Source organism: Haliaeetus albicilla, chromosome 4 (assembly GCF_947461875.1).
Source record: "Haliaeetus albicilla chromosome 4, bHalAlb1.1, whole genome shotgun sequence".
Classification (NCBI taxonomy): Eukaryota; Metazoa; Chordata; class Aves; order Accipitriformes; family Accipitridae; genus Haliaeetus; species Haliaeetus albicilla.
In genome coordinates this window covers 32,996,630-33,012,151 of record NC_091486.1, presented here as the reverse complement: position 1 = coordinate 33,012,151, position 15,522 = coordinate 32,996,630, and the positions used below count along the sequence as shown (strand labels likewise).

The 15,522-nt window shown below is 40.3% G+C and overlaps 1 protein-coding gene across 10 annotated transcripts in view; it reads right to left on the bottom strand.

Moving 5' to 3' along the window:
* ANKRD44 (ankyrin repeat domain 44) overlaps positions 1-15,522 on the bottom strand; it is a 143,943-nt gene that overhangs the window by 43,075 nt on the left and 85,346 nt on the right. For 7 of the 10 annotated variants that reach the window (XM_069781831.1, XM_069781837.1, XM_069781833.1 and 4 more), the window contains exons 6-12: positions 15,065-15,152; positions 12,643-12,785; positions 11,033-11,245; positions 9,502-9,580; positions 6,239-6,353; positions 2,573-2,655; positions 1,168-1,285 (exon numbers count right to left, since the gene is read on the bottom strand). In XM_069781831.1, coding sequence (XP_069637932.1) covers positions 1,168-1,285; positions 2,573-2,655; positions 6,239-6,353; positions 9,502-9,580; positions 11,033-11,245; positions 12,643-12,785; positions 15,065-15,152 — 839 coding nt within the window. The remainder of the gene's footprint in view (positions 1-1,167; positions 1,286-2,572; positions 2,656-6,238; positions 6,354-9,501; positions 9,581-11,032; positions 11,246-12,642; positions 12,786-15,064; positions 15,153-15,522) is intronic. The other 3 variants (XM_069781835.1, XM_069781836.1, XM_069781840.1) reach the window with 1 other exon arrangement.

Sequence of the window (15,522 nt, the reverse complement as noted above, 5' to 3'; positions counted from 1 at the left end):
AACTATACTATAATAATCTCCATCCAAGCAACCGTCATACCTCCTCTATTAATGTGAGAGAAGTATCAAGAAGAGTAATACCACAAGAATAATAAAAACAGTATTTGGATTAATTTTATTAGGTTTTTTTCATAACAAAAACTTTGTGATATACATTTTGGTCCACTGAGAAGAAAAAACAACTTCCAGAAAGACTGCCAAGTATTTGCTGTGGATGACCATTTCTGCTTGCTATAAGCACAGAGAATCCAAGCTGGGTTCTAGCCAAGGCTCCATTTCAGCTGTTTTCTGAGCCATAAAGTACTCAACAGAAGAGTCAAAACTCAATGCTTGCCAAATGTTTTGTCCTTTTGCTAGGTTAACTTCACAGCACTCCACTGACAATTATTTGGAAATACTTATGCTACATTTACAACTTAAATTGACACATTTCAGTTTTTATTTGTTTCCACTTCTGGCCTCCCAGCACTTATCAGAAATGCATCACCCTGAGAGAATGACAGTCTTTTGACTTTCTAATTTGGATGTTGCGGGTTGCTTGTTTGTTTTCGGGGGGGGGGGGGGGGGGGGGGGGGGTGTTGTTGGTTTGGTTTGTTGGTTTTTCTTTTAGAAAATTTTAAACTTGCACCTGAAAAATGGGAAAGAGGGAGACGAGCTGCATTTGGACTCCAGGGTTGCAATCTGATGGGCACTGTTGTGTAGTTGCATTTTCGGACAAGGACACAGTCCAAAGGTGGAGGCCAGGTATAACTCCCCTGCCAGCAGCATCCCAGGAGCTACAGCTCCTCCTCCTCATTTGCTTTGCCCTAGGAACTGATGATTTCCTGCTGACTGCTGGCCCTCAGCGACCCTTGTGGCCAACAGACAGACTGGGGTGAGTATGCAGTAGCCCCTTCTAAAGCTGAAGCAGTCTTCACAGGCACGTGAAAAGAAAGAGTTTTACCCTACGCCTGAAACCCATGCTTCAAATCACTTGTTTGCAAGCAACCCCTACACGAGGACAGTGGCAAAAGACAGCCTCAAGTGACCCAAATTTGACATCGGCCTGCTTTGCTTCCCTTGCACCACACTAAACTCCTCTGTGGATGGCACAGTCAAGTTGGCTGGCACCAAATCTGCAATGAAGCCACAAAATAACTTACAACAGCTACAGTCACAGCTACTCACCCTCCTGCAGCGGCAGCATGGAGGCACGTTCTTCCAAAACTATCAGGGGTGTCTATTTCAAAGCCTGCAGACAGCACGTGCTCATTACTAAACAAGGACACTATGCTATACTTTTGTCCTAGTTAAACCACAAGAAACATTGCAGAGACAGAAAAATCAGTTAGTTGGAAAAAAAACAGAACGCAAGCAACTACAGTCAGAAAGAGGTTGTCACGGGAACGGCAAGCAGCTGCTCCAGTTTGGCAGCTCTATAAAAAGAGCTGCAAAGTCGACGAGCATCTATTTCCGCATCCAGCTCTGCGCCACATCCCTATTTAAAACCATGTGACAGGCATTTATGAAGCAGATACTTGTCAAGAGGACTGCAACAGCAGGACACGAAGACAGAAAACATGAAGAAATGAGGAGAAACCACAGTGTCAGCCTGAACATGAAATGGAACCATTTTTATTGTGTGTGGATTTTCAGGTTGGAAAGAGTCTTCCAGGAACATGCAGGGATATTCATGAAGATGCACAAGGCCACAGATATAAGCCTGGCATTATTAACTCTGGTCACCCAGAGCTTTTTCTCTTCCTTCCTGATCTAGTGGTCAAGGCCAGAGCATGCCAAGGTTTAATGTAATGGGGTATGTAATTGCCATTTTTCACACTTTTTTTATATCCTACAGGACTCAAGTTTAGGGGAAAAAGTAGTTGTAGGAGATTTTACATGTTAAGTAATGAAGCAATTTTCTACAAAAGCGTATAATCTCCTTATGATTTTTTAACTCATGGGAACTCTTGCCTGGAAAAAAAGAATTTGGGATTTAGCACCTGATTACTGCCTCTTTTGAAACAGCTGCATCAGCAAATGGCTGCTGCTTCTGCTTTGGGCTCTGGTGAGGGTCCTGAGACTGCTCTCTTGACACCACACTTTCACTCGTTTCCCCTCGTGTGCCCACAGAGCTTTGGCGAGCCTAACTCCTTTACTCTGTCTGGATTCAGAAACACACTTCAGCTGTATCTAAAAAACATCATCATCTGTGAGATGTAAACACCTGCTCCCGTGCAGGCCCCAAGGAGAGAATTTCCTGAATTATTCCTTTGGGGGGAAAAAAACCCAAACCAAAACAGTATCCCACATTCCTACAGTTTGGGAAAGGGTCCTAAATTTCCTCCCTCCTCCTGGTGTATTAATATAAACTCTCTGAACCTGCGAGGAGACAAGACCCATACAGGATGCAGGAAGTACCAGCATGCCGTTAGGAAAGCCTCACACGCTCCCGTCCACCACACCACACAGCCGAACGCAGCAGCACAGGAAGTCTTTCATTTGAACAATCCACAGCAATGAGTATAAAGGGGCTGTAAGCAGCAGAGACACACACTACTCGAGCTCCACAGACACTGCAGGATTTACTTACCCGATGACAACAATTTCCTGCAGCAGTCTGAGTGAGCATTCAGCGCTGCTAAGTGTAAAGGGAACATGTTGTGGATCCCGCACCTGAAAGGCACAACAGCCTCATTACACAGAGTCATGTGAAGATGCAGGTTGCATACAGACACAACGCATCAAAAGCTCCTTCCACAAAGGCAGCATTTTTTATCCTTTTCGAGGAAGATTCTTCCTGCCATGTTATTTTTATCTGTATTTCCTTACCAGCCTTTTCAGGAGCTAAAAATATTCTGATACAGCAAGGTCTTGGCATTACGCTTTGAACAGAATGTGGCAGGAAGGTTTCTAAAAATTCAAGGTGAAAGCCAAGGTGAGGAAGGAAGCAAGAGAGCAGATATTGCTCAGGTCAATTTCCCGGTGTGGAACGCACAAATTTCTGCATCAGCTGCACATACTGCAACTGTCATTCTGAGGTAAAAGTAAATGCTGAAATCTTCTCAATATTATTTCTGAAATCCATTTTTCCTGCTATTAACATCCTTTAGATAACTGTCGTGCAGATTTTCAAAGTCTCCCTTTCTTCCCTTTCTCTCTCCCGTGGGGCTGGGGTAGCTGATGACTCTTCTTCACACTTTCCTTTAGGCTGCTGTGACACTTGCAGTTTTCTTCCCACACCCTAAGAACTAAACACCTAATTTTCCTATTTGCTCCAGCTACTCTCCTCACACTCCCTTTCATTTTCCCCCCCCTTTAACACATGACCCTCTTTTCAATTACACTATAAACTTCTCAGAGCAGACATGCTGGCTAAAAAAAAAATCAAACGGGTAGGCACCTATCATTAGGCTAAATCTGTATCAGGCAACCACGTAGTTTTTAAACAAGCTGAGCACTCAGCAGCTTTTATTAATACCAGTAAATCATCCCAGTTCAGTCCCTAAGCATGCCGCTGTTTGCTGTCTTAGAAGACTTTTAGGTTTGGACATCTTGGCTTCTGTCATTTAGCATTGTTTTGTGAAAAGCATCCTGTTATTCTAGAAATACTGTCCTACTGGCAGTCCTCCAAGTGCACATAAATATAGAGCCTCTGAAACCAACTATCTCGACAAGATTATCATCTACTGCCTGCTTCAGCAGATATATTTTTGAAAAATGACAAACTTTTGAACAATAGCAGATGGATTCATATCTGCCCTTCATTTCTGCAAGACAACTGGTGCATGGGAGAGTATGATCACGTCATGGAAGAGGATCTCAGATATGGACCCAAAGACAAAGGAACTTGTCTTTCTGCAAGATTCACCATAAATGATAAATACTTATGAAGCTTTAGACAAAAATGAATGTGGATGTTTATAAAGACATCTTGCTCTCTCCAACATTTTATACATATATGTATTTAACTATTTTTGGTTTGTTTTTAAAAAACTTATTCTTTCCAGAATCCACAGGCCTATCCTTTCTCTGTCTTGACGTTAAATGCGTCCTCCTTGCTGCTTCACTACACTTAGGAGTGACTTGTGGTGCTGTACATATTTTAATTTTGCTAGTGTCAGCACCTACATCTTAGAGTAAATCTATTAAAAGATGATGTGACAACCTATCCTTTGAAGGAAACAGCACAAGCTCCACCAAGCTGCTGCATCTGTATAAACAGGTTGCAGTTTTTAGCTGTGGATTCATTTATTTAAGCTAACATTGGACATTCTGTATTGCTGTGCCTCTTCCTACACCCATTTCTCTCTATCTTCTCCTCCACCTAGTTATCTAAAGTAATATTTTTCTTCTTTTAGGTCAAGATTTCCACCCAGCACTTTTTGGCCGGTTTCCATTGAAATACACTATCTGCACATCTGCTAACCAGTGTCACACTTCTATAGCGCTGTTCACACTGGTTCCTCCCATCACTTACACACTTTCTCCTTTAAATGCAGTCGCCTCGAAGACTGACTGAGCTGTCTGCAGTTGTCGCTAACAATGCTGCAGAATTTTCTTTTCAAAGCCAGTTTGGGGAGCTCAGCCAGAGTTATTTACATGCAGCACATATGAAAGCCCATTTCCAGTGTTTCAATGCTCCTTGTTTAGCACAGACAGTAGCATCATTTGGATCTGCCTGGCATCTCTGAGTCAACTTCTTATTTCACTTATTTTTGCTGCTGGAAAAAGTATTTTATTTGATCAATGTTCCAGCCACCCAAGTGTGAAATAGAAATTTCTAACTGGATAACCCAGATTCCAAGAGTGGGCTATCCCACTACATCTCATTTTCCCTTTAAACCTCAAGATAAGAGACAGACTAAGACTTACTGTACTGGAGAAAGAGCTAGGAAAAATAGGCATCTATTTAGACACCAAGAACTTCATGCTGGCTATGTTAATAAAATCCAGTGACGTTAGCTGAAGCCTGTGAAATTTCATTATCCATGCCAATTGAAGATCTGTTCCACCTTCCAAGTTTGCATGGTGACAGTCATACTTGATAAAGGAATATGGGCAAATGTGCCACTTTCTTAAACATAGTCAAGCAAACAGACAAAATACTGAGAGCTGCAAGTATCTTCAAAATTAAAACCAGCTCGTTTGCATCTGAAAGCAGGTTTTCCTAATTAGGTAAGTCAAAAGAAGTCACCGATTTCTATGGTAGGTTCTAGGTAGAAGACTTTTAAAACCTATTTTGGACACATGTTGAGGTAATTGCCAAAAACTTACATTCATGAAATCAGCTGCTGCTGTTAAACACCTGGTACAGATACCCCTCATGGTATTGCATTACTCTGGTCTTATATCCCTTTGTTTACCTTCAGATTTGCTATTTTCTTTTGACAGACCATAAGAACCTGAACATAACTAACCAATACTCAAGTACTCTTAAAAATAAAAATAAACATGTTGCCAATGTTTGAGTTGACAATACTTATCATATTGTAGGTGCAGTCTTGACATTTGTGCAAGAAAAAAAACAAACAAACAAAAAAATGAATTGAAGCAGAAAGCACTAACAACATTTAGAAATGTGTCTAATTTCAATTCTTTGTCCCTCTATTCAAAAACGACTCCCAAACTCACAAATCAGATAAAAGCAGCCCTATTATTTCAGCCATCTGAATATCAGAAACCATGCAACATCAAGACAGGCTCTTGTTAAACTGAGATCAGAAATACTTAGTAATACTTTGCAATACTGCATTTCTATTGATTACCCTATGTCATACCAAAAGATACAAGACAAAAGAATAATCACCATGTATGACAGACCACTAAACATTAAGCTAATTTAGATACCAAGGAATACGCACACAATTCCCTTGAAAGGCATCCGAATTTTTTTCAACTACGTTTCCTAGACAAACTACAGACTTTCTGGAATAACTGTGATCAAGATGCACTTTAGATACATATGTACTTCACGTACATTATATACCACTGTGCCACATCAATGTTTCAGGAGAAAGAAGCAGTACTTGTACTCCTTGTAACTGCATAACTGGGCACAACAGGAACTTAGCAGGGCTTCCTTCCCCTCCATACTTCTTGAGTGTTCATATTTTAGCCCCATGTCACCCACTGAAGTACAGTACAATTATGCTTATTCATTTTAACCTTCATATACTTCAGAACCTGAGGAATAACTGTTTCCAGGCATCGGACACAACACTTGATCATTAGAAACAGCTCCACTTCAGCCACCTACTTGGCAGTATCAGCTCCACTGGTTATGAGGGTGTTAATCAAAAGCTCATGTCCGTATCTTGCAGCCACGTGCAGAGGGGTGTTACCATCCTTATCAACACAGTCAATTTCCCCTCCTGCAAAAGACATTTTCATACAGTTTAACACTGAAAGATTAAGCATGAACCAGTGACCACAAACGTTATTTCTCTCTAGTGAATACAGCATAAGCAGCCCAGCCACAGGCACTAAATTTGAGAGACCAAGAACCAGCACACAGCAAGCTGTCAGCTGTCACCCATTGGTACTTAACGTGGTCTGGCAGCAGCATTTTCATCTCCCTCTCCAACTGCAGTGGTGGGGAAAATGGTGGGGAAAATGGTGGGAAATAGGTGAACAGGATGACATATGATGGTAAAGTACATGATACAGACCTGCTGCTCATCTAAAGGTACAAATGGATGCCTTGAATTAAACTAACAAAATAAACTGCTGAAACTATGCCCTTATTCATAAAGGCATTGCCACTCAACTCAACCTTACCTGTAAGGCACTAATGTTAAATAAGAGTTCATTCAAGAGGCCAGCAGGAACACACTGCAAACAACAAGCATGTTGTGTGCCTTCTCTGTGTCTTACCAAAGAACAACCAAACAGCGCTTAAGTAGAACTTTTCCTGTTGCAATTTAAGCCTGTCATCTCATGTTTTATCTTCATAAGCAGGAAAAATAAATTATTTCTTTCTTCTCTGCTGTGGCTTTTGACTCATGCAAAGATTGCTATCAAGCCCTTGTTTTCTTTTTGGACCAAGGAACTGTAATTTTTTCAGTCTCTCCTTGTAAGTCAGGTTTGCTGCACTCCAGCTATTCTCGTCCTTCCCCTAGTCCTCTCCAGCTGGCCCACATCCTTCTAGAAGTAAAATGTCAAAAGGCAGAAACAGTATTACAGCTGACATCTCCCAACACTGAGCTGAGCAAAAGGATTACTTCATGCCTGCTGGCTACGCTCCTATCTATACACTCCTGTACATTGTACAGCACCATGTACATTGTTGATCTTTTTTTTTAAGCACTATAACACTGTTGAATTGTGGTCAACAAGCTTCTGATCCTCTACAAGCCCCAGAACCTTTCTTGAGGAACCGCCACCCACCTGGCTGTTGCCGTTCTGAACTTGTCCAGCTGATACTCCTGCCTGAGTGTGTGATCTTCCCTTTGCTTCACTTGCATTATCCTTTTACAGGATCATTTTCCATTTCCATTTCCATTTCTCCACCTTCTGCCAAACTAACAGTCTCTCCCAACTTCATGTTTTCTCCAAATGTTAAAAGCACGTTTTCTATTCCACTATCCAAGTTGTTAATGAAAATAGTGGGTAGTTCCAGACCCAGGGGGGGAACTGAAAACGCCCTCACTACACCTTCCATTTCAACAACAATCCATTTATTACTAATCTCCAAGAGTAGTTTTTCAACTAGTTACGTACCAACACTGTAATATTTTTAATAGTCCACTAGTTTGCTGTGAGAATACTTTATGAAAGCATGTAAAAAGTCTTGCTGACATCAGGATATGGTAGTGTTTACTGCATGTCCACTATTCACAGGAGATAACAGGCCATAACTGCAACAAGGAAAGTTCTAGCAAAGCACTGTACAGCATTTTCTAATGGTAAATAAAGATCAGTGAAATGCTGGAACAGGTTCCCTGGGGTGGAGCCTCCACCAGCGGAGGTCTCCATGAACATTACCTGCCCACAGAAAAGTCAGAGGACTGTGCTGTGTTCACAAAGCCTATTACTCTGCTGTAGAAGAGAATTATGATGCTTCAGCATCTTTTACTCTTGAGAAATCTATGCCAGATATTGCCCACTCCTCCCTAACTGTTTACAAACAGTTTGTTCATTCCCCATTTTTAACGATAGGTATCACATTTGCAATTTTAAGGTAATCCATTCTTCCTCTACAAGTCACTAGAGGTAGCAGCCAGAAATTGAGACATCTTTGGCCAACTCATTAAGTACTGCAGAATGAAACTCCATTTTTTTAAATCATTGACATTTCTGTCTTCCGCAATATCCCACAGCAACGAGGCATAAAGTCACTTGCAATCAGATCTGTGTACAACACTAAAATTAGAGGGGCAACAAAGAAAGAAAGAAAGAAGTGAAACCCAAGTAACTTGAAGAAGAGTAGAGAGGCGTGAAGGACAGCTGAAGAACTGCCAGTACTTTCACAGACAAATCCAACAGAGAGCAAACAACAGCTGTAAGTCAGAGAGCATATTTGACTAAACAACTAAAAATTGCATGAAGGCCCAGTTTCTTCCAGTTTGCCCAAACTCATTTTATTATTACTATTTTATTTATCTGAGGAGAGATATGACAACAATTTGCATGATGACCTGAAAGAAGCATGATGTACTGAAGACCTCCATTTTAAAATACAATCTTGTGTAAATGTATCATTACATTTACAGCGTAACTGTTCAGCCATCTTCAACTTCTCACACTTAAGTCCCAAGTTTGGGATTTTGGAAAACAAACAAAAAACCCAACCAACCAACAAACCCAGATCATCCTGTCTGGTATAATGGCCAAAGCTGGGAAGCATAAATAAACAATCAGTAATAGCAACCTCTGTCAATCAGAAACAGGCCTCTGCCAGATCTCCAACAGTAATATTTGTTATACGCTGTAGTATTGTTGAACAAGAGATACCTGATAAATGACTGATAATCAGGAATCCTGGCTATGCCAGAACAAACAGGGTGGCGCTGGTCCACCCTCCTGAGCATTTATTCAACACTTAATGAAGACAGTGGCAAGGGGTGGAGCTAAGGAAGGTGAGAGAAGTACAGCTGCTGAGTGGAGGGTAGAGAAAACGGTCTGAGCTCTAAGAACACCAGGGCTCCCAAAGGAGGACGACTGGAAACCTTTTCTTTTTTTAGTTTTTAAATAATTTGAGAAAGAAAGTTGTGCCTGCTTCTGAGCAGAAAAAAGACCTAAATGCAGCTTTGAACTCTTGTTTTCAGGTTAAAAATAACAACAGATCAGCTGGACCACCATCAGCTGGAGGAATATGGGATTTTGTTAAACAACCAAAATCTCAACTTGTGATGACATGCTGGAATGAGAGTTGTCAGTGCAGCTCAAAGCCAGAAGTTGATGGAGAGCTAAGCAGCTCTCAGAGCAGTCCTTTGGCACTCTGGGTCAGAACAACTAAAAATTGCAAACTTGGAAACGCCTAATCTTTTGGAGAGTCATTAAACAGGCACAGAAACTCACCATTCTGAATGAGGGTCTGCGACCGTGTGAACCTCCCATGGACAGCTGTCATGTGTAGCGGGCTCTTCCCATCCTTACTCTAACAGAAACAAAACATAAGAACAACCATTTAGCATGTAAAGCAGTGGTAACAATTTGAAGTTTCTCAGCTTAACATCCTACAGCTCTTTTTCAGATAAAATCTCCACTGGCTTCAAAAGTCTATAGGACTGAATCTATACTTATAGTAAATGCAGAAAGTATAAGCATACAAGTAAAACGGTTCCTCGGCAATGAGTAGGAAATGGGCTGGAGTGGAGCCTGTCCTTACAGCCTGGCTGTATACAATACCTGCTAGAAACCTACAGATACATGAGATATTATTCTTGAATATTATTTTTAAGTAACATTCGCCATTCAGTCATTATTTTCCCTTGCAATGTGGGGAATAAAGAAAAGCAAAGGAACCATAAAGCTAAGTAGGAGCTGTCTCTGAGAGATTCAAGAACTATATTCTGTTTATCAATCTGCATTTTATAGATACATCCCAGAATAAAAGCCACTATATTAAAAAGTTTTGGTTAATAAATCCCCATGCAACCAAAAATAGGATGCCTACAAAAGACAATTAGAAAACAGGGAAGGCATATGAAAGGAAGGTACAATGAGTAGAGATCAATGCTTTGGGTTCTCGAGAAAGAAACTGAAATTGGGGAAGCCAAGGAGCTGAGAAAATAACAAGGGAAGGGTACCAGCCTCACTACTCACATCACTACATGTTTACTGGCATGGGGTTTTGCATTCATTGGCAAGCACAATCGCCAATTTCATCTTAATAATTGTGAGTTTAAACAGTGCACTGACTATTCACTGATCTCAAGGGACTCGCCAAAGGTGTTGAATGCTAGGAGACCAGTTTTACAGATGGGAAACTGAAACACACAGAGTTTAAAGTAAAACAGTCAAAATCTTATATGAACTCAAGTCTTCTGGTACCCATACCAGTGCCCTCTGTTGGGTAACAGCAAGTCCCTTTCAGCTTCATCAAGATGAATCAGCTGTATCTCAAGAGCATTCAGATATCCTAGATAGAATCACACTTCATACACTCAGGCTCTAAAACAGGTAAACAAACAACCTTCAGTTCTTAATTCCCTGGGAAAGTCAAGAGGAACTTTTTAGAATCTGGTTTAATTAAATCCATATTGTAGAGGGAAGGAAAACACCAGAAAGGAATAGTTCCTTGACTTACCACCACTCCCTGAGATAACATTTTGACAGAGCTCCTGGGACTATATTTTACTAGTGATTCATGCCTTCAGGAGAGTGGCTGGCCTAGAGTTTAAAGCTGCCATTATATTTTTCAAGGCACTGAGAGCTCCTCTGCTGGGAAGTAATCTCATCCAAACAATTTAATGGTCAACATTCTCAGCATCACTCTACTTCCATCAAGTATTTAAAGCCATGCTGTACTCGTTATTATAGTTTCCAGTCTCCTGAGGTATGCAAAATAGGATAAAGTAAAACTGAAGAGCTGCAATGCAAGTTTTACCTGAATATTAACATCTGCCCCATTATTCACTAGTAGTTCAAGACACAGTGCTCCATGAGTGGAAGCAGCAGCAAAATGCAAGGGAGTGAATCCATTATTATTAGGCTGATTTACATTAGCACCATAGTCAATCAGCTCATTAACAACAGAATCCTGACCATTGTAACAGGCAATGTGAAGTGCAGTATTTCCATAGATGTTCATTTCATCAATCTAAAATGAGACAAGGAGACATAGTTAAAATTACAGACATCAGCTTACCATTTTACATAATGCATCACATACTGCAAATGGAAATAGCTGGAGGCTTGAACTGTCATAGGGCGTATTTCTCACCACCAGATTTCATTGACAAAAATATACTCACAGAGAGCTTAATTTGGAATGCTTTACCTTTACCATTATTAACTTTTTATCTTACTGGCCACTTCTAAAAGCCAGTATGAAGCTTAAAGCTGATAGCAGGACTATATAATGATGATGATGACAAAAGTCCTAACAAACTGGAAAGCTTTTACATAGAAGTGGGCAAGTAGAATAAATAAAAAGCTCACAATCTTTATTTAAAAAAAATTAAAACACTGACTATTGAATTTTTATGAACAGAATCAGGCTTAAGAGCTCTTTCCACAGATTGCTTTTGTGAAGGGAGTGAAGGTGTCTGAAGGGAAGGTTAAACTGCACAGCCATTTACACTTGAGTAAGAAACCACTTTCAGTAGCTCAGTATTATAAAGATATAATTAAGATTACGTTAATTCTTGATGACCAGCTTAGTATTCAACTGCTGTTCTGTAAAATAGGACAAGACAGATTGTACAAAAGACTCAAGGATGACGTGAATACCCTTCCATGAAATACAGGCGTCTCAAAGATCATACCCCCAGTGGTGGAGAATGTGAAAGTTAAAGGTAGTTAGCAGCATAGTACTGCTAATAACAGGAAACACCTATTCCCCTTCAACTTCACAGTCAACAGCCTGTGAACATGGACTTCTGACTTTTTTTTGGCAGATCAAGTCAGCTGAAAATGCAATGGCAAATGCCATAGCTTTATTTGACATCTCTGATTAACCAGTGCAGGCTCTTCTGATCATCTCACTGCTGCTTTGAACCACTGAGTTGACAATATTATACTAAGAGAAGTCTGTGCCCTGAAAAAAAGTTCTTTTACAGAGTGAAAATAGTCCTTCTCCTTCCCTCCATCAGCTACAGAGGAAATACAGGTCCCTAAACTTAAACCGCCTGAACTACCGCTTAGTAAAGTATGCAGCATCTATGTTGAGAAGAACCTCTCATCATATCAAAGGGAATGCTGAGCCAAGGAAAATTTCATTAATCCATCTTCCTCTGCAGGAACAGCATATATTTTCTGATTTCTTCAGCAGGGTGGCCTGGATTTACTGCCTATATCAGACATTTTTTATTCCAGAATGTTTCCTGGCTCTTGAACCAATAAACCACATAAAAAAGCACAAGGTGGTCCAGAAAATGAGAACTATTTTCTTTAGAAGCTCTGCCAATGTCTGTAGCAGCATCCGTAAGAAAGAAGAAAAGAATATCTCCAAATATGGAGAAACATGGAAGCCACAAAGTGCACATTACCACATACCTCTACCCCCAGGTTAAGGAGGTGTTTCACAATGTTAATCTGCCCATTGGATGCAGCTGCATGAAGTGGGGTGTAACCCTTCTTGTCTTTACAAGTCACTTCTGCACCATGATTAATCAGTAAGGCAACAACTTCCAGGTGACCTTCAAAAGATTAAAGATAGTAATCAATGAGTATACCATCCTACAGCACCACTTCTCCCAATTACTGCTTTCTTGCTAATACACTTCCCCTTTCACTGCTGTTTCACAATGCTCCCACAGTTTTACAAGGGAAAAAACAGCATTTTTATAAGTGTTCTTAATCCCAGCTCCAGGCCTTGTCAAGAAATTCACGCAGTCACCTTCACCAGATGTGTCAAATTTCTCTTTACTAAATTAGTCTTCCAGTCATTAAAAGAACAAAACCACACCTCTTTCCCATTTATTTCTCTAAAAATAACAGGTTTTGTTTTACTCTCCCTGTTACAGAAAGAACAGTGAGCACAGGAGCATGACAATACAAATCTCCCAAAACAGCTGATCCTGATGATGTCATCTGCAAACACAACTGCTATCACTTGTTGGGTTTTGTTAGCAATACAAAAAAAACTTCTAATAAATGATAAAATGAAGGTATCCTCTTTTCTAGCACCACTGAGGACACAGAAAACTAAATTTCAAGTAAGCGCAAATTTGATCCAAAGCCTACCAATACAAACACAAGATTTTCTACTGAAGCCACTGATCTTTGGATCAGGTTTTTGACTCTCCAAAACTGTATCATTAACACAAAACTGTGCAAAAAATCCTGAATACAGGTCTAAAAATGTTTGAATCTAAACTCATAGTCTATACACACATACTTAGTCCGCAATAGCCACAACAGTCACACAGACTGAGAGCTGCTGACTGCCAGATCAATGGGACATCTGTCTTCAGGAGTCAAATGCCTACCCCTGAATTAGGATCTCCCTACAGAATACAGGGGAAGAACAGAGCATCTCAAAATAAAATTTATAACCCACCTGTATCTTCAGTTTCCTCCTCTCCCTGAAAGTCTCAAACCAACTGGCCTGCCTTCCCAGGTAGTGCCCTAACCACCAAATTTAAATCAAGGCTAACTGAGGAATAGTCCTTATTGCTTCATGTTGAAGCAGAGCTGTCTTAGAACTAAAAATTTATTATGTCAAACACCACATAAAGCTGTGCACCATCTGAATTGTACGGCACTTTCATGACAGAGGCAGCTCTGGTCATGTGCAGGACCTCAGAAACTTTATGGACAAAGTCCAAAGTGCCCAAAGATATTTAAGCACTCAGGAAACTACGTGAGGGTTTACAGGATGAGATGCTCAGGTCTCATTATCTAAATTCTGTCCAAATTACACTACAGACTCCTAAAACCCATTGCTAATTTAGGCCTTAAATGTTATCTAAATATTTTGAAAAGTACATCATGCTTTTCTGAAACAAATTAAGAGCAAAAGAGATGTGGAATTGCACAGCACAATGTAAAAAGCCTTTCACCTCTGTAGCGTGGAGTTCAAAGCTCGCTAGCTCAAAAGCCAAATCACATTTGTTGGCAAGAGTTTTTCCATCTGTCTGTGTACATCAAAAAAAACCACAACATGCTTTTCTCACGGTTTGAAATCTCCTATTATCTCATTTCCAAAAGTGCCAGGATTAAAATCATGATTTTGACAGGTCAGATGGAAGAGTTCCTGGCTGAGGGCACACACCACCTCACAAATTATAATCTGGAATATACTGCTTGCCCAACAAAAGCTCTTGAACAAGTCGGACCACTACCACAGGCAATCTTGTTCTAGCATTTTTAAATTATAATGCCCCACTATAAAAAATTTTCCTTTAACTTGAAAGGAATGATAAGGTCTATTGATTTAATTAAGCAATATTTGGTAACACCACTGATGTTCTGAATAGACAAATCGGTTGCTCTTGTCCACTCTAGAATAAAAGATGACAATTTGCTCCTAACAGGAAGAAAGCCTAGGAACCACTTCCTAACAATATCATAACTTAGCTACTTACAAACATAGATAAACAGCAAAATTTATGATCATATTTATCTGCATTTTATATAAAGTCGTTTTTAGCAAACACTGAAACAAATATAACCTGTATTTTTTCAAGTTCAAATATACTTCAGGCTGGAATTAGAGTCAGAAAAAAGACCAAAATGAAAAAAGCAACGCACAAAGCCCACAATTAACTGTGTTAAAAAGGAAATCACAGCCAAGTTGTCACCAGCTGCAAAATCGTAAATGGACAATGTGTATTTAGATCAGCTGAACCCTTGCCTCCTCAGGGTAAATACAACGCTCACTTTCCATGGCCAGGTCTGCTCTTGTCCATTTTAAAACATGCTGTTAGTTTGTGAATAGGAAATTAAAAAGAAGGAGCAACAGCCCAAGCCTTACCCATGTACGCTGCCCAGTGAAGAGCTCTTCTGTCCTTTTTGTCAAAAGCATTGATGTTTGCCCCCTTGGCTAAGAGCAGGTTCACCATCTAGAAGTAACAACAGCAGGTAAACCAACCCTGTAGGTGACACACTCGGCATTTTATAACAAATCACTCTGGCAATAAAGTTGGGATCACAAAATCCTGCTTTTGAATGATAAATTTGTGAATTACACAAATACTGTTCAAAGCTGCGTGCATTAATGTGGTGATGGTCGCAAGTAACCAGGACAAGTTCTGTGTCCACAGAGGGGGCTGAGAGCACGCAGGGTGCTGCTACTCCAGTGTGCTTCAAATTCAGCTTGGCAAAAAACCTAGAAGAGAAACAGGCCTGGAAGAGAAACATTGCTCTTAGTTGTTACTGTTAAGACCAATTCAAGGGGTTTTCTTGTGGATTGGGACAAGATTCCTCCAGGCT